This window comes from Lissotriton helveticus, chromosome 11 (assembly GCF_964261635.1).
Source record: "Lissotriton helveticus chromosome 11, aLisHel1.1, whole genome shotgun sequence".
Taxonomy (NCBI): domain Eukaryota; kingdom Metazoa; phylum Chordata; class Amphibia; order Caudata; family Salamandridae; genus Lissotriton; species Lissotriton helveticus.
The window spans coordinates 602,656,687-602,676,417 of record NC_136072.1 but is presented as its reverse complement, the minus strand read 5'-3'; the positions used below and the strand labels follow the sequence as shown (position 1 = coordinate 602,676,417).

Genomic DNA, 19,731 nt, shown 5'->3' with positions numbered 1-19,731 from the left:
GCAGGTAGCGGGGGCAGCTCAGTTCTCGGATTTCTCCTGTCAGTAGGGTCAAGAACGGCCGCCAAAGTGCTGCAAATTCTTCCCCCCTCCCTGCCTTTGCCAGTGATAGTTTCTCCATCCCCAGGATCGCCCATAGCCTATGTAGCCAGCCTATTTGTAAGGGAGGTTAGATTGCTCTCCAATGTGCTACTATATTTTGTATAGCTGCCCCCAGTGCGATCGCAATAAGCCTCCCTCTCCTGGATCTTAAGGGGTACATCAAAGCGTTAGGAAGGCCCAGCAGGACATAAGCAGGGAATCTGGGTAGTTGAGTATCTAGGTGTGCGTCTATCAAGTCTAGGATTGAGTTCCAATAAGGCTGTAGGCGGTCGCAGCTCCAAAGTAGGTTTTCCAATGTTCCAAGCTCCCCACACCCTCTCCAGCAGCGGTCGCTAACTCGGGGGTCCCATTGATGTAGTCGTTCGGGTGTGTGGTACCAGTAGGTGGCTACTTTGGTCATGGTTTCGGTAAGACCCGTGTGGTAGGCAGAATGCCTGGCTCTGTAGTAAACCCCCTCCCATTCCTTGCGTGTGAGTTGTCTCCCCAAGTCCCTCTCCCATCTGACCCTCGCCGCGTTGTAAGTGTATATGTTGGTGAGGAGCAGGTGCTGATACAGATCTGAGATCAGTTTTTTATCGGAGGTGCGTGTCAATAGCCACTTCTCGTATGGGGTGAGGAAGCACTGTGCACCGGGTCTGACCGATGGCTGTAAAGCCCAATGGCGGACTTGCAGGTAGGGCAAGCGATCTGTTTCCGGTATGCCATAGTCCTCCTTCACCTTCTGAAAGGGAAGGATGCCGTTAAGATCAAACATATGTCCCAAGTCCCTACAGGGCGTCGTCCTCCACGTCACGAATGTCCGGGGGTCAAGGCCGGGAGAGAAGTTAGGGTTGTCGAAGATCGGCGTCATTGGTGAGGGGAAGGAAGTGAGCTCCCGCCTAACAGCCACCTTGTCCCATATATCCAGGACGGTGCTCGTGATAAGTGAAGCGTAGAGGTTGGGAGGTCTATGGCAGCGTGGCAAGAACGGGACACCCTGGAGCGGACGACCTGCCCACTGCCTGGTCCTGAAAGAGCCAGTGTTTGCCAGATTCCAGTTGGTGCCACTCCACCAAAGTGCGCAGCTGAGTCGCCTGAAAGTATAGAGTGAGGTCGGGCACACCTACACCGTCATGTTCGGGGGGGGAGTATAGCGATCGTATGCTTAAACCGCGGGCGGCGACCGTTCCAGACAAAGCGCGCCAGATCCGATTGTGTCATCTGGAGCCATCCCGCCGGAGGGCGTAGAGGGAGGGTCTGAAATACATAAAGGATCTGCGGCAGCAATGTCATCTTGGCGGCTGCAACACGGCCCAGCCAGGATAGTGTGAGGTGTTTCCATCTTCTGAGGTCATCGCGAAGGCGGGAGCTGAGTCTAGCATAGTTGGCATCCCCGGTGGCTCGCACCGTTGGGGCGAACAAGACCCCCAGGTAAGGGATGGTAGACGCTGACCACTGTAGGTCAAACTCAGCTTTGGCGTCCGCCAGTACCTCTGGCGACAGTGATACGTTCAGGGCCTCTGACTTCGCTACGTTAATCTTAAAGCCTGATGCCAGCGCAAAGGTGTGAAGCTCCATAAAGAGCGCTCGGAGAGATTGCATCGGGTTGGTCAGGGAAAGTAAGATGTCGTCAGCGTACAGACTGATCGTGTGTGTGTCCCCGCCGAACGGGATGCCTGTGATGAGGTTATGTTGCCTAATACGTTGTGCCAACGGCTCCATATAGAGCGCGAACAGGAGGGGAGAGAGCGGGCACCTCTGTCTAGTCCCCCTGCCGATCGGAAACCGTGGGGAGGTGTGGCCGTTAACCCGGACCGCAGCATTTGGTTGGCGGTAACAATTAAATATACGATTGCGAAGGGTTTCTCCTACCCCGAACCGCTGTAGCACCAGGTCCAGGTAGGGCCATGCACCCTATCGAATGCCTTCTCTGCATCGATAGTGAGGAGCATGCAGTCCGGCCTCGTCCGCGACCCAGCCTCGATAAGATGGAGGACTCGCCTGGTGTTGTCGCTAGTCTGCCGTTGCGGGATGAAGCCCGCCTGATTGGGCTCCACCAGTTGCTGCATATATGGTGCTAGTCGACCTGCAAGAATGCCGGTGTAAAGCTTCAGGTCGATGTTCAACAGGGAGATTGGCCTGTATGAGCTACATCGGGGGGGTCCCGTCCGGGCTTGGGAATTACCGAGATTGCCGCTTCCAGCAGATCCGGGGGGATGGCACCAGGCTGATCGAAGTTGTTAAAAAGGTCTCTCAGCAGTGGGGCCACTTGTGGGCAAAAGGTCTTATAAAAGGCCGCTGTGTAGCCGTCCGGGCCTGGTGACTTCCCCAATTTGAGGCGGGAAATCGCCGAGATTACCTCCTCAAGGCCAATTGGCCGATCGAGGAATGTTGTCTGTGCCTCATTCAGGGATGGGAGGGCGGCACCCTGCAGGTAATCATGGCCATCCTGCAGGTTGAGGTGGTCCGCCGTATAAAGTTTAGCGTAGTAGTCTCCAAAGGCCGCGGCGATAGCCGCGTCCTCCGTGATGGGGGCACCGTGGCTAAGCTGGAGGGTTCGGATATGTTGCCTCTGACGCTGCTCCCGCAATCTGCTCGCTAGCAGTTTCCCGCAGCGGTCTCCTCCGGTATAGTATGCGTGTCTTAGGCGCATGGCGGCATATTCCGCCACATCCTGGTCTAGGGCTTCCAACATTTTCCGCTCCGTACACAGCTGACGCCACGCCCGCGCCACCCCAGTGCGTTGGTGCATCTGTTTCAGTTCCGCCACTCGCTGAGTGAGTTCGGCTCTCTTCTGTGCGCGCTCTCTATTATTAGCCGTAGCTATAGAGATAAATTCACCGCGGAGGACCGCTTTGAGAGCCGCCCACTGTGTGGCTTTAGATGTATCATCATTAGCGTTGTGGGTGAGGAACTGAGCAAGCGCCGTCTAAATCCGCTCTAACGTGGTCGGAGTCTGTAAGAGGCCATCCCGCAGCCTCCAGTGCCGCTGTGGGCCGGGCGTGGCCGAGATAAGAAAGGACGCCACCACCGGCGAGTGATCGGACAGAGAGGCCGGGAGGATCTCCACGTCTTGTGCCTGAAGCACCAGCTGGGAGGAGCACAGAAGGTAATCAAGTCGTGCATATGTTTTGTGGGCCGCGTAATAATAAGTGTATGCCATTGCCCGTGGGTGTGAGTGTCTCCACAGATCGACGAGATCCAGGTCTGAGAGGTGAGTGTGCCCTGCCGCTGATAGTGCCCCTACTTGACCGGACCGCTGGCCAGAGCGGTCCGCAGTGTTATGAAACACAAGGTTAAGATCACCCCCGAGCAGTAAGTGTGGTGCGTGGTGGCTGTGGCTGCCTCCAGAGCAGTATGCAGAAAGTTCTCCTGACCTTCTTTGGGTGCATATACTAACAACAATGTCTGACCCGCCACTTGGAAGCAGTGGACCAGCAACCTACCCTTGATCTCAGCCTCTTTCTGCAGGACCCTCCCCCCAAAGGATTTGGCCACTAGGATCGCTACCCCGGCTACCTTTTTGTTTGCGGACGAGAAAAACTGCCAGGGAATGGATCTGGACTTGAGTCTGTGTTGATCTTTGGGCAACAGGTGTGTTTCCTGCAGGAGGCAGATGTCCGCCTTCGAGTGTTCCAGGAGAGATAGGACCGATTTGCGCTTGATAGGGTTATTAAGCCCTCTCACATTAAGCGAGAGAACAGTCAAAGGGCGTGTCATTCTAAGCGGTCAACTGGGCTGGCTGTGCGCCACGCCTGATCTGCAATAGTGAGGTGCGCCGCTGTGGCGGGGCCGCGCTGCGTTCTGCGCGTTATGCCTAGGAAACACAAGAATAAACTCAAAATTCCGTGGACAAGGAGAGCCCCCTTACCCCCCCCCTCCCAACTCCAACACCCCCTCAACTCCCACTGTCCCCTCCCTGCTCCCCCTCCCCGCCCCTACCCCAACTGTGAGCAACTCACTAGTGAACATTGTCCCAGGTCCAGTCATCAGTCTGGCTAGGCCTGTGGTAAAGTGCAACGTTGACGGGGAAACAGTGGAGATGGCGACTCAACGGCCCCCTGCCCCGACCCCCTCGCCGCATGGCGGCAGTGCACACCTGTAGCCCCATGAGCAGTGTCTCATGGCGCGCTGGCCGTGTCCTTGGTCACTTCTTGGATAGCAGCTGCGTGTTCTTGCGCCACTGTCTCTGGGTCCGGCCTGCTGACCTTCTTCTTAGGTCGCCTGTGCCTCACCTTCTGCCAGCCGTCTCTAGTGCCCAGGGAAAACGCCGATTGAGACAGGGGAGCACCAGTCTCATCCCCAGATGCCTCCTCTTCATGGGGGATGCCCAGCAGGTCGCAATTTTCACGTAGAGATCTGAGTTGGTGTAGTGTCCCGTTCCACTTGAAGATGATGCGGAAGGGGTGCCCCCAGGAGTATGGGACCCCCTTGTCTCGTAGGAATGTAGTGACCACCTTGAATGTCCGTCGTTTCTGTAAGGTGATTGCGGACAAATCCAGAAAGAGTTCCACCGCCTGTCCCTGATAGAGGAGGGGCTGGTTTTGCCGAGCCACCTTCAAGATACGCTCCTTGAGGGGAAAATCAGGGAGGAAGGCGAGAATGTCCGGCGTGGGAGCGGCTGTGCGATGTGGGAGACCCACTCTGTGCGCCCTGTCTATTCTGATCTCGAAGTCTTCAGACTCCCCCAATATGTCTCGGAACAGGCCCTGGAGATAAGCCGCTACGTCCCCTCCTTCAGTCTTACGGGGTACATTCCGGACTCGGATGTTGTTGCGTCGTGAGCGGTTCTCCAGGTCTTCTGTGTGCGCTTGTAGATCCATCTGTTGCTCCTGAAGTCTGAGTATTTCTTGCTGAAGTGTGTGCACTTCCTCGCCTCTGGCAACCTCCGCGTTCTCCACCTCTGCCACTCTCTCCCCAATCTCGTCCACATCTCGGCGTAGTTCTTTGTACCCTCCAGCCATCTCCTGCTTAAGGGTCTGAATATCCTCTTTGAGGGAGGTGAACAGCGCTTCCATGAAGGACTTTGTGGCTGGCGCTTCCCTGTCAGCTCAGTCCCCGTCCCTGGGTTGAGGCAGCGGCGTCTGCTTGTCGGGACTCTTCTCCCCTTTGGCCGTCCCTTTTACGAGCATTTCAGTAATAGTGCGCCCAGCTCTGCGATTAGAGGAGGACATGGCCGAGGCGCGCTTCGTGTTATTGGCGCCTCCGTCCCCTGTAGTGCCCCTCACAATGGCGCCGCAGCCGTTGGGCCGTCACTGGGAACCAGTGATGTAGGCCCGGGGCCCGCTTTGCGGGGGAGCGCGTATGCCGTGAAAGCGGGGTGTTGAGGTGTTCCCGCAATGGCCGTCTGTTGCGTGCGCCAGCCTCTGTCTCCAGCAGGCGAGGGCCTGACTCGCGCCCTCGGGTGCTCGGCCTCGCAGCTTGGTCTCGGGCGGGCCTTCCGCTCCTGCGGCGCTTCGGGCCTAATCGCGCCTCAAGTGAATGTTTCCCGAGAATGGGCAGGGGCGCCGGGTGCGCGGTCTCCTCATCTGCCGGCAGCGGCGGCAGATCACCAGGGGCAGGACCTCCATTCCAGCTCGCCCCCCCGGGGCACCTAGGCGGCCACAGTCGGCAGGGCCAGCGTTCGCCCCTCCAGGCAGGTGGACCGGCACCCCACTGAAGCACTGGCACGTGCCTCAGGCGTGTCCGTGGTGGCCGTTAGCAAGAGGATGGTGGCAGCATGGTGGCCCGAGTGCCGGGTGCGGGCCGCTGGCAAAGGGCAGTCCGGGGGCGGCGGGCTCCCGGCAGGAGATTAGGCACGCGGGGGTCAGAATCGTAGCTGGAGCCTCCCCTGACCAAGGCCTCCTTGCGTGTTGCGGGGCCCTTCTGCCCCCCCTCTAGTGCCGATCTGCTCTTAGTTCAGCCAGGCCCTGCGCCGGGGGCTCGAGTATGCCCCCCGAGTCTCCCGCTTTCACCCCTCCGCGCCACTCCTCACCTCCGACCCTCTGGCCACCGCAGCTCCGGATCACGAAGTGTCTGGGCACTCCACGCTGCAGGTCTCTGCTTCCTCGCCTCGACTGCTCCCAGGAAGGCTCCGCTGCTTCCCACCTGGCCGCGCCTCCTACTTGCCCACCGCTCCGCTCCGGTCGCGGCTCCACCAGCTCCACACCGCAACCTGGCCCGTCTCCGCAGCAGTCCGGGCCGTCTTCTGCCCCTCCGGCTCTCAGGACGCCCGCTCCACGTCCAAGGGAGCGCCCGGTCCTATAGGGCGGGCACCCACTCACGTCGCGGTGTCTTCTGAGGGGATCTGCTGGGCCCCGACGCAGGCGCCGGCACCGAGTCTCTGCAGGCCCGAAAGCCGGGGCCTCGAGTTTCGCAACCTCCGGCTGGCCCTCCCTCACTCCGCCGGCCGGGTCGCGGTGGCGGTAGTTGGTGCTTCTATTTCACTCCCGGCCAAGGGTCACGGGCAACTGGGCCCCTCTGCCGACACCGCAGGGAGCGGGACGGTCCTCACGCCGCCCAGGCAGCAGCCACAGGTCAGTGCGAGGCCGGCAATCACAGCGGGGCAGCCGCCATCTTAGGGATCGTGGTCGCGGGGCTCCACATCCGCCGGGTCTCCCAAAGGGTCATGCAAGTCCGGCAGCAGCGCCAGTGGTGCAGTCCACTGCAGCGGTCAGCTGGCGACCCGTAAATGCAATGTTTGGGGGAGGTTTGGCCATGTCTAAATGCTTCAAACGGGGATCGGGGCAGGGAGCCACAGAGACCTGCGTCCGATCAGGTCGCCATCTTGGCCACGCCCCCCCAGCCAATGCTTTTTAAAGGAGGATGTAGGTCGCGGGAAAGGACTGCAGGCTGGGGCCAGAAGACTGGATCAAGGGAACCAACAACTGAAGGATTAAGATAAAGAGTTGTTGGACACCAGGACATCAACGGCCAGGCACCTCAGGACTCGGGTGCAGGGGTGTCCTTCTGTGTCGGGTTCCGGTCGCGGTTGAAGGGACCCTTCAGGATAGGGGTGCAGGCATTGAGAGGAAGATCGGTGGAGGTTGTTCAATGCTGGAACACAGGTCAGGATCGCCAGGGGGACCTCACTGGGGTGTTGGGCCAATCAAACTTGGGCTGTGTGCTTCGGGTGGTGAGGACTCGCGGATCCGGCTGATTCTGGAGTCCTGACTTGGGTTGGTGTTGGACAAATCCGGTGCCCACAGGAGATCAGAGTTCTTTAGGAAGGCAGGGCAGGTCTCCGGGGTTCTTGGAGGCTGCAGGACAAGCCGGTTTCAGCTCGCAGGGGTTCAGAGCAGGAGACAGGTCGGTAGGGCTGGGGTGAAAGCAGTTGCCATCATCCTCCTCTTCTAAGCACAGCTCTTCAGTCCTTCTTGTCATATCGACCTGAAGAGGCAAGGTTCAGGGGTGACCAAAAATACTAGATTTAGGGGTGTTGCAGGGGTGTACAGGTTTGGAACAATGGGTCCCTTTACTGGGGTCACTACACCCCCTAGTATGCCACCCTCCAGTGGGAGGGGGTCATAGGCCTCTTCCTGATTGGTGGCGTCCCCCATCTCCAAGATGGAGGGGACTGAGAGGTGGCCTTCCCTTCGCCTCCCCCACCTGAGTGGTGGGGTTGGCAAATGTGGGTACCCTTTCTTCCTGGCTAGGGTTACCCGCCGGTTCTTGCGCCCAAACTGGTGAGAGCCAGTTGCTGATAGCAGCAAAAGGCTGGGGGCAGCTAACAAAGGAAGCAAGCCTTTGAAGCTTCCTCTTCGAGGACCCTGCCCATCCTGGGGCAGGATGCATGACACCTCTGCCCAGGATGTGCTTTGTTTCCAGACCCAGAGAGCGGAGGCTCTCTATCCAGTGGTCCAGAATCTGTCTGCTGGTGGCATATGGCTGGGAGCCAGTCAGGAACCACACCAGGGCTAGTCGTTTTTTCAGGGGCCATCTCTAAGATGACCTCTGAGCGTATGCTACATTAAATACCACACTGGTATCAGTGTGGGTTTAATGTACTGGGAGGTTTGATACCAAACTTCCCAGACTTCAGGAAAACCATAATGGAGCTGTGGAGTTTGTGTTGACAAACTCCCAGCCCATGCATTCATTGCCCTTACAAGGTCTGTGAATGGTGCAGACACTGTAGGGGCATATTGTTCTTGCAGCTATGCTCTCACCTGAGTATGGTGCACCCTGCCTTCAGGGCTGTAAGGCCTGCTAGAGGGGTGACTTACCCATGCCACAGCCTGAGTTGAAGGGCATTGCATACTGGGATGTGTGTCATGTCAACTCTTTGGTTTGGTCTGCACCAAAACGCCCAGCCTGCATTGGCAGGGTGAGAGTGTTAAGGTGAGGGGTCTCTGAGAGTAGCATAATACATGCTGCAGCCCTCAGAGGCCCTCTCTGGTCACAAGGCCCTTGGTACCAGGGGTAACGTTTACAAGGGACTTGCATGTGGCCCAGAGGTGTGCCAATTGTGGGTACAACTGTACAGTTTTAGGAAGGAACCCAGGTACTGTGTCCTAGTTAGCAGGATCCCAGCACACACACAATCAAGTTGGCATCAGGTATCTGGCAAAAAGTTAGGGGGTGACAGTGAAAAAGGGGCCCTTTCCTTCAATCACCCTTCCCCTTTGAGCAAGGCAAGGATGGAGAGCCCCAAAGAAATAATCTCCAGGCCATGGGCAAGATGGAGGGAGGGGGGAGGGAGCTAAACATAATACACCCCTGCAATTGTGTAGGCAAGGGGAAGGGTGGTAACCTATTTCCCCATCCTACTCTTGGGCAGTGCATGGCAAAGAACCACTCTATGCCCTTGGGCAAGGTAGGAACATACCCTTCCCCGGACAATATGGGGAGGACCTGGCAGTCATGATGAGGGGACATAGTACCTCTTCCGGTTTGGCTGGGGGAGTTCGATGACAACAGAGCAGGATGATTTCCTCTCTATCTTGTGATAAGGATGAGCTGGTCATAACTTACCCTCTATAAATATTTGGTGGACTTTAATTCACCGGTTTCAAAAGTAGTCACTGAGAACATTTTATAGTTGAACACTCATGCTATTTGTAAAAGGGACATCTTTTGGGACTGCCTTTTAACTTTTGAACAGTTTGGCAAATCTGCACCAAATCTGATACACCCAAGACCTGAATTCTGATCATTTCCCCAACACCCGTCACCCCCATTTGGTGAAAAATGGTCAGTATGGACTAAAGTTGTTAAATGGGTAATGTGTGGGACTTCTTTTAAAATGAAGTCTCAAACTCACCTACACAGATGCAACTGCACCCCGGTAAATACATTGTTTTGATGAATATTGTTTATTAATATGGTAACAGCCACATCCCATTAACATTGTTCTCCGCAGCTAACCTCAGAAGTGTGTCAGTTTACATCCAAGGTCTATTTCAAGCCCTGTATTAGAGAAATTGGCATAGTCCTGTGGCCCGCAGTTTTTGTATGGTCATGTCATCTCCAGACATCATCAATCTTTGATCTTATTCTCTGTTTTATTCTTCTGATCTAGAATTCAGCAATTGGATCATAACAAGACTCCTACGGATTGCAGCTGCATCAAACTGCCATACCTTGCATCAGAAAATTTCAGTGGTCATTCGTTCTCTGCTGTTTCTTTTCCGGAGCAGGAACCCTGGCCTTTTTGGTATCCTCACCAAGGAGCTGTTGCACCTTCTCGAAGATCTAGTATTTTTGCATGAGCAGGACACGCAGACTCAAGCCAACTCAGACTCTGTAAAATGGCCAGTAACAGTTTGCAGATTCCAAAGTAACATGAGTGAAGATAAGGTGTCTTTAAGTGCAGCACCTTTGTTGTTGATGTGCATGAGAAACGTGGACACCTTGGAAGCCACATTGTTGAGTATCTTGATCGACATTCTGTCTCTTGTGTATTTCCGGAAGCAAAATCTTGTTCTGTGGGGTATAGGCTGCTCTCTCTTGGAGTACGGCAGTCCGCACATTAAAAGCATGGCCATGCATCTCATTGCGGACCTCATTGATCTTGGTGGACCACCAGAGCAGCCTGCCAGCTTTTTCTTCACCGTTTTCTTTGGTATACTAAAATCCATCACTCTGATGGAGCGAGTCGAGTTAGAGCTGTATGAAGGACCACTCTCACGATTGGTGAGGACGCTTTTCCCTTTTGAAGAGGAGTCCCATTTAAACATTGAGCCTGTCTATCTAAACATGCTGCTTGAAAAGCTGGGGGTGTTGTTTGAAAGTGGTTTACTTAGTCAACTGCAGTCTGAAACCCTAAATGTGACTTTATGCCGCCTCTTCCAGTACTTCCTTTCCTTTGTGCCCCCTGGATATGAATCTGCTTTAGAGGTCCGGAAAACCCGCATTCACATCATCTGCAATGCTTTTATCAATGCTGTAGGAGATCAGGACCAGCAAGAGGTAGGTTGTGATGTGTGTAAGAGGCGAGTGTGAGGATCAAGATGATACTGTGCTTTGTGATTTAGTTACGTACCCTTGCCGTAGAGAGGCACTTGATAGCGTTCTTCAGCGTGAACCATTCTTTTTGTAACATTGTTGTTCTGCTGTTGTTGACTTAAGCACCTTACACATGCAGTTGTGGGTATTACAATGTGAGCTATTGCTTGTAACATTTCTAGGTGGCAGTCGATTTTACTCTCCGTACATTAGTGATACTGTGAGCTTTTCAGTGGCATCTGCAAGCTTTGCTTGTGGTGGTAACACCTGCTTCACTTACTTTTAGATAAATCCAGAAATATCTGCTTGGGTGATAATACTGGGAGTATTGTAATAGTTGGACATGACTGAAAGACTAGTCTTGGACTGCCGCAAGTTCAAGCACTAACGCTTAAGTTGGCTACATATATTTCCACATAAATGATGCACCATTCTGTGTTTTCTTTTCCAAGCTGCGAGACAAAGCCTTCTTTTCAGGGGCTTATAGCATCACTTGGTAAAGTAGAACCAACACCTAGAGAAACCCCACAAATGATTAGAATTCCACAAAATGAAACCTGCAGATTAAGGTTTAAAGGCAATTATTGACCTGGTATCAGTCATGGTGTTCCATGAGACTTTGTCTGGAGGTCCCACGTGGGATCTCCTCGAAACTGGAATCCAGCAGGACGATGAGGGATGGGTTCTACTGGCACGGAGCTCTAACTGGACTGCCATCCAGCACCTCATGATTCTGTGCAGCACAGCTTCCCAATAACGAAAAATAACTCTCAGAGTTCATAGTATAGAATTCAGATTTTATGGAGCACAACCAACTGTGCCGCCAGTGTTGAAGTTGTACCCAACCTGTGCACAAACACTCACTTTATTTTCTCAATCACTTCCCTCCCTTCTACTCTGGTTTTCTCAGTTTGTAAGCCTTTTCCTGTTTCTGGTGGTATGTGTAGCAGAGCATTCAGTCCTATTAGGGAGTTCCTTAAATCTGCAGTACTCTGATATTGGTTCCATACGTGTACCCGTTTTGTCCTTCTCTGTCCACAGGCAATACTACTGTCTGTGCAACAATGGAGTATTTGCTTCAGCAGACTCATTTCTGATCATGTCTGATTTACTGTTGTAGTCGAAGGGAGGGGTAGAGCTTCTCAAATTGGGTTCTGTTTGCTCAAACGCAGGCGACACTTGTCCAAGGAATATTTGTGATATCTGGAAAATCAAGAACACATTTGTTTGGGCCGGTGCTCGTGCAGAGGTATATTGTGTGAATTTGCTAGTACAGCAGTTGACACTCAGAATAGAAGTACAGCTACAGTGAAAATGGAAATAACAATACACATGAGGATGCCAGGATGCCAGCTGGCTTGTTTGAAAGGCTCGTTTTCTTATAATATTAAGACATGCTGGAATCCGTTCCAGACATATATCCACAACTGACAAATTGTATGAGGATAGTCAGAATTAAAATGTGAATGCAACACTTGAGTTTCTGTTTTGTCCAGTTCAATTATATTTGTAGGCATGTGCCCGCCAAAATGTTCACTCCATCATAAGCGCTTTAAATTCTGCAGCAAGAGCAAAGTTATGTTAGGGAGAGACCAGAGAGTAGGAAAATTGATTTTAAAAAACTGACTGACGAAGAAAATGAAAGAAAAAATAATAATGCACACTTATATTTAAAGGGGCCAGATATTATGATTGTACAGTGATTGTACAGTGCACCTATTCAAATATTAGGTACAACACCAAATTGAAATTAAACAAAGACATACAACCGAACAAATTACTCCACAAAGAAAGAAAATAGGCTGCTGACATGGAAAGGTATCATGTGCATGCTGCTGAGATAGCTTGGCACACAGCAGTAGTTGCTGCTCCCAAATGCCTTCCCTCCAATATATTTTCAGACTATCAGGTTTTGTGAATTTTGAAGTAGTGGAAGGTTGTTTGCCCTCAAAACCCTGGCTGTCTGAGGGAAGTAAGCCATTGAGTAGGACCAGAGTAGGAGCAGCCTGGTTGCTCTCTGTCTCTGAGAGCAACTAAGGGCCTGAGTCACACATAAAGGACTCTTCAGAGTAATCATTGTAGGAGGTGATGAAATCCGAAATGGTTCTGTAGATCTCTTTCACTAAATACTGTACTTCACCGGGGACAGGCAGGAGTTCACCAGAACACACCAGAGCACTGTAGGTCTCATTCATGTTAGAAGTTTCTCATATGATCTTGCAAGTTAATTCCCTCTCCTGTACCTGCTTAGAACTTGACTGATTACTTCAGACACACATTATTGAAATAGTAATCCCTAATCGTGACCAAGGCATCCAATGTGGTTTCTTCAAAGATTCACCCTTAAATGGTCTGGAACAAAAATGAATATTGATACAAGTACAGGTTCAATCTGCAAAGTAGTTGTTTTTTTGCAGCAGATCACCAAGTATCCTTTGAAAGGTGTACTATTCCCAAGGCATGATAATTCACTTTTCAGACCATGTGAAATGTTACATATCCCACTTATAAGCTACAAAACGAAGGTTACAGTGTACCCGGCCCATTAGATTTCTGGTTGTATGTACAAGGTAAGTTAGCACAATTATAAAGGCTAGCGAGAATCGTCACATAGGCAACTGTTGTTAGCAATCTGAGTTGTTGCATGGTTCTGCGTATGGTTTGAGATTGGGGCTGCAGAACACGCTAGTCCCATTCAGTGACAGGGAGTTAGAGGACAGTAACATTTTGCAAGCTAATGTTTCTTTGTGTATGTTTAAAGATTATGAAGGACGGCATCCAGTTTATAGCTCGGTGGTGGTTGGGATCTTACACAGCAGTCCATTCATTATTATGGACTAGATCCAGGGAAGTAAGCAGAGGACCCTAATAGAGGCACAGCTCCAGGATATTGGCTGCCTTGGCCATGCTCTAGAGTGGTTTTGATCTTTTTTCTTTGACAGGTATCAAATGGTGGTGCTTCTGACTTTTACCTATGTGGACAGAAACTCACCCGGGGAGTGCCCCAGGGCTACATTTTATCCTCTGAGCTTTTTTATCACCTAATTGCAGGCACTGGCAGTCCTTCTACACAGACTGGGGATGCCATCATACATTAACACAGGTGACATCTAACTTATGTTTCGCCTGTCAATAGATGTACGTTCCCGGAATAAGTGTACTTGTCTACTATTCCCTCAAAGCTAGGCCATCAACTGTGTTCAACCTAAAATTAATGTCTGACTTATCCAAGGAGAAACCATTTGCTTTTCTATAAAATGTTCTTGCCAAGTAAAAAAAAATCATCCTCAATGCTTCACTTAGGGCTAAAACAGACTAATTTCCAACATTTCTTCTGCAGCCACACTGTTGGCATGCCTTTCTTCCTAAAAGCTCAAGCATACATTAAATAAATTCTTAATTATGCTTTCCCCCTTATTGTGGGATGGAGTAAGCTTCCTTCCATTGAGAATAGAACTTCTTCCACTGGACATATGTTAAACAGCATTCATTAATCTATTTGAACTATTAGTGGAATGCAGTGCTACAACGCTATTGACCACTAGTTACTCATAAAATGTCTTGGGCTTCACAGGCCTTCTACTGCATCTGTCTTGAGGAATCACCCTTGTAGATAGCCTTTCTGCTCTCTATCTTAAACAGTACCTGAGACTAGTAGCTAATCGCATTCTTTAGTGATCACACCTAATTTAAGTGTTACCCAGAGAACATCCACTTTGTGTGAATTTTTTAAAAGCCCAACTTGGATTTTGTGCCATTGTGAAGGTTTGGTGCCAATTATCCTGCCTGCACTGTCCCAAAACTGCAGTTCTATGGTTTGATTACCCATATCCATTTTTCTTGGTTTACACCACCTGCAATATACTTGGTCAGGGACTGCAAAGCCCTCTTTCACACCCAAGTGCCCTTTATAAAACATTAGCACAGATGAAACAATAACACTTCCTGATTTAATTTGCTAAGAACTCCTCCATACTGCACAAACAGACAATATTTGTTTGGAGCCCCCATGATCTGTGCATGGGGTCATTACAATTGTCAATAACAGGCACGGAGCAGCCGCATCATTTACAGGCTCAACTGAAACAAAATTGTGTTCCTCTACTAATATTCTGATGCAAACCCTTTGACCTTATGCAACCAGCAATATGCGGGAAGGAAAGGCAGTGGCTGGCCTTCCAAACCTGTGAACTGAGATTTGCACACATCTAATGTCCTTATTCTACTCCAGATGCCTGCTATGGAGTTTAACATGCAAAGTTATAAAAAGTAGGCGGCTGGGGTTTGAAAGACCACCAGTAGAAGCATCATTGTGAGTAACTTGCACAACTTTTTGATGGAGACGACCATGTAAAATGCCACATCGATTCTATTTTATTGTGCTTTTGAGGGCAAGAAGAAACCATGGGGCATCTATCAACAGCCTATGCAAGAGAAAGTGTGAATTATCGTTGCATTGTTGTTCTAGAGCATATATACTTTTTTCTCCTGTTTTTTTTTTCACAGTATTTGGTGAGGTCACTCTATGCAGCATTGAAAAATGAAGGCTTGGAAGTGATTGACCAACTCCAGTGGAGGATGCATCAGGGTCAGGTGTGGGAGGCAGATGCTGGAGGCAGCAACAGTAGCAGTGATGAGATTCCAGAAAAAAGATCTCGATTGAGCCTTTCATTAAAGTCACCCAGGAGGAAGCTCCCACCAGCAGAGTAAGAGATGTCTCTCACGTCTCACTAACACGTAGATTAGTCTATATTGTGCATTTTCTATTAATTCACACACTTTGAATCACCCTAGTAGTGTGAGAATGCTTTACATTTTCTGATCTTTGTGATGATGCAACTACTGGTATGATGCCTATGTGGCTCTGCCAAAAAGAAAAAACTTAAATGGTAATAATGATTCACCAGGCAACTACCGAGGGTATAGAGGAATCCTGCAGTGAAAGAAGTTGAAACTGATATTTAGGGCCATTAGGGCATAACATTTCTATGGCAACTCTTGTGGTATACCTAAACCCACTTGGCTCAATCAAAGTAACACTTCTTGCAGTGACCAGGCTCACTTCTGGGGCAAGGAAATCTGATCAAAGTATCCTACTTATGATTACACTAAAGGTGCTGCTAATTGAAGCAAGGAGCCAGTTCAGCACCTCCATACTTTTCCACGTAGGCGCCCCAAGTGATCAGGACAGCAGGCTGAATATACCCGGTGGCCAGCGCACGCTCAGTAGTTCAGACGCTTGTTAGAAACCTTATCATTCAAGAAAGACAAATCTATGAACCAATCATTCTCAGGAAGTCCACCCAAAATATAGAAATCATTATTGCTTGCAATTAGAATTTCGTTCGCCTACGAAACCCTCAAGAAGGCATTAAAGGCCCTACTGTTCCAACACCACTTCCCATTTAATGGACCACATGAAACGTCCGAGCTGAATAAACCAACACTAAACGCACTACTGTAAATATATTACCGTGGTCAACCCACACCGAACTATTCAACATTAATGAATTGCTTACTGTATACTTTACCATATGGGCACCCATTGAAGTAATGCTTATCTTGTAACCAATTCATTATCCTATCTAAAGCACTCTTCAAAGATGATCAGTGGGAAGATAAAGGTCAGCAGACTCGCCATAAATCCTCATTGTGTAAATAATTCCTCATTTTATTCCTTGCATTCTACCATCGCAACCCGTTTTAGGGCGGGATGATTGTGGCATTGTTCATGATTGGTGCTTAAGTAAATCCAGGTAGTCTGCTCTGTGCCCTCCTTTCTTATATAGCGGGTAGACCGGAGTATGCATTTGGGTCATATGAGAACAAAGTAAAATATTGCTGTTAGGGCAGTGGGAAAGCCTATCTACAGATTTGGAATGTGGCAAGGTAGCATTAGGACTACAGAATATCGGTGGGTGGGGAAGCTCGACCTTGCAACAAACATAAAACACATTTGGGTTTCTTTGCTTTTTAAACGCTAATTACAACCCAGAGCGGGCAGAAAAGTTTTTTTTTTTCTTAATGCCATCCAGAAAAAGTTTGTCACAAAAACTGTTATTGTCTGATTTTTTTTCTTTTCTTTCCAAGACACCTTTTTTTAAGTCTTGACACTCATAATACTGTTGAAGCAGGTGGCACATTTCTTGTAATTGGAATGTTTGCTCATGTCTTCACTTAGTCATAAGATAAGGACAAAAAATTGGGGTTTAGCAAACTATTTCAAATTTTTTATTCAAGTTTTATTTCAATACAAATGTTAAGTCGTTTTATTTGTGGAGCATAAAACATGTGTTACAGTTGCATTAAAATGCATTGTTTCGGAAAAGATACAATTTGCAACTGGTTTTTTGTCATCAAAAACTGGCAATTTGTGGCAATCCACTGATTTATTCTTTCCATCCAGATCCCACCAGATGATAATGGATTAAAAAAAAAAGTGTGATCATCGCAAAATCTTCAGCTGATACCGTTGGCTGCTCCTCATAGGAGATCTAAATACCTTCATAATTTCTAGACAGCGTTCCTTTCCAAAATTGCATTAGTGCTCGACATAGCTTTCCGACTCTCCTACTTCGTTTTCGGGACTTCATGTCCTGGATTTGTACATGAACTTCCCTTCAGATATATTTAACATCTTGGACTCAGCCTATGTGGTTTAGTAACACTGTTCGTTTGATAATTCCTGTAGGGCTTTGTTGAACCTCTGTATATAGGAGCTGCTGATCCATTTTCACTTTGATTCGTTGTGCTTCTGTGGCAGTAGTGGTTTGGGGCCTATGTCACTCTCTCTGTGGCAATTAGAAGAGCCTCTGAATGGCTAAAGGACTTTGTGCACAGCCCTCAAAGACTTTTCTCTTGTGATCTTGGAATCATCGTTCAAACTCTACATTTCTACATTGGATGGAAAAGCCTGTTTTAAAATGAATTACCTTCTTGCTTAAACTCCTTTGTCATGAGTCTGTTGTAAAATTGATGTGTGCCTCTATGTTAAAGATGTAAGCACTGTTCTAGTAATGGTGTGACCGTTGCTGAAGTCTATAACTTCGTCCTCTGGTTGATCTAGCCCTTCAGTCACCTATCTGCGTAAAATGTCTGACATCTGGCCAGCCTCTGCACCTCGTTCTCTCCACTACTTATTAGTTGGGCCCAGAACTGGTTTGCTTATGGGTCCAGCCCTTTGCTCTCTCTTCACTGCTGGGATTAGCAGTTGAGAGGATTCAACACACTCCTCTGATCAGCTAGGACAGGAGAACTGGCACTTTCACTTCCATTTCGTCCGGTACTACTTCCCACCAGCAGATTTACTGATCTGAAATAGAGTTGGCCTAAAAGATGTGCAACCTTTCCATACTCTGAATCGCATGCTGCAAGTGAAGAGACCGGCCTTTCTACAGAAAGACTGAGAGGGGCATTTATGAGGGGTGGGGAGTGGCACAGGCGAGGCTCCAAATAGTTGACTAAATATCTGTCTGTGCTGGGGGTAAGGAGGAAGGGTAATTGATCTCAGAAGTGGAGCCCATGGTGTGGTACTTATCCATTTCTGCTCCCTTCTGAACACCTACTGAAATTCACGTATGACGAAGGTTTCCACTCTTATAATGAAAACAGTGCCATATGTAAGTGCTTGTAACTTAGGCTTGAACTGACCAGGTCTTCCATGTCAAGTGAGTTGTAGGGAAAATGTTTCTGTATACCTACTCAAAATGTCACATGATTGGATTTCCGCACTTGGTTGTGCTTCATCCAGCAAAATATAATAATGCTCAAGCAGTTGATCAATCTTTAACCAAAACATTTTGTTTTAGAAATGTGCACCTGATCTTTTTTTTAATAAATCTTTTTATTAAACATTCATCGACATATGATATACAATACAGAGGAATCAAAACATTACTATCAGCGAAGGCAACAGTAGATAGTCTTCCATGTCAGAGTACTATGGGTACAGGCTACGGGGTGTATGTGCACCTGATCTTGAATAGTATTATCGACAAATGTGAAGAGAGGTCCCAGGTACTCTCGAACATTCTTCTGCTAAGAGAGATTTAGTATTGGCTAGTAGAGGGGTTGCATTTACTTGATTTGCATTGCATGTTTCTAATTGGTTGTTCTGTGAAAAATCCCCTGTCCACTTGTAACCGTTTGTGAACTACTGCACAAGATTTACGATTATGACTCAATCATGTTGTATTTTTTCAAGAATTGGCTCCCTGGACATGACCATAAAAAGTATGCTGTGGAGTGCTCTTTGCAAGAAGCTTTCAGCTTTGCTGGTTCTGCTTGAACAAGACAATCCTGATGGGGACATTGTCAATGCTTTGGAGGGAGTTGCTGTGATAATGAGACTGGCTTCGCTGTGTACAGTTCACGTCTCTGAAAAATGCAACAGGTAAACCCAATAATAAAGAACCACCCTACATAATACCAACCTGATGTGTATTTGTTTAGGATTGATGCACGTTATGTAGCTCCTTTCCTGCTGTCTCTTTGAAAAGATGTTTCTCGGGTACCACCATAACAACTGCTGAACCTGGCAGCATTAGATGTGCTGATCTCAGCTCATGTTTGCAAAATCTGTGATTCACTTACCATGTGCTGTTGCCATGCTTTTTTGTTAACTCACACCATGTATAAATGATTGCTTCTGAACCATGTGTATGTCCTAAAAGGTAAAGATCGGAAAAGGTGGTGCTCACCGATGGATGACTGATTGCAATTGATGGAAATCAAACTGCTACTTTGCAGTTTAGGCCAGCCCTTTTCACCTATGGCATCACTACTACTGTTGTACCCATTAACTATTGATTTGGAACTGGTGCATTTTATTCAAGACAAGTCACGCGTGGTATTGGAATCCAGTTGCAAGTATTCACTTGCATTGACCAATGCTCACTCACCCACTCATTGTGATAGCAGTCTCTAAGACACAGAGGCATGAAGGCTGAGGGAGGTATTGTGTCAAGTTATATTGGCATCTACATAAATGAAAAAAGTGCAAGATGCATATTTCACCACCCTTAACTATTTATTGATCATTTAGGAGAAGCTGTTTCAGATAAATTGACTGCTTTGGAGGGCATTGGAGGATGCTAGAGATTGTGGCAGAGGGGACATGCGAGCAAGGGTTAGGTCTATAGCAGAGGATAAACAAAGGTGTTAATGAAATGTTTAAGAATACTTTTTAAGTCTGGCCTGACAGCACAGCTGTATGGGACTTTGTGATCA

The 19,731-nt window shown here is 48.9% G+C and overlaps 1 protein-coding gene across 2 annotated transcripts in view; it reads left to right on the top strand.

Moving 5' to 3' along the window:
* The window catches only part of ATR (ATR checkpoint kinase), a 340,021-nt gene that overhangs the window by 32,003 nt on the left and 288,287 nt on the right, over positions 1–19,731 (top strand). For both annotated transcript variants that reach the window (XM_078666419.1, XM_078666418.1), the window contains exons 4-6: positions 9,578–10,467; positions 15,010–15,209; positions 18,707–18,895. In XM_078666419.1, the coding sequence (XP_078522545.1) occupies positions 9,578–10,467; positions 15,010–15,209; positions 18,707–18,895 (1,279 nt within the window). The remainder of the gene's footprint in view (positions 1–9,577; positions 10,468–15,009; positions 15,210–18,706; positions 18,896–19,731) is intronic.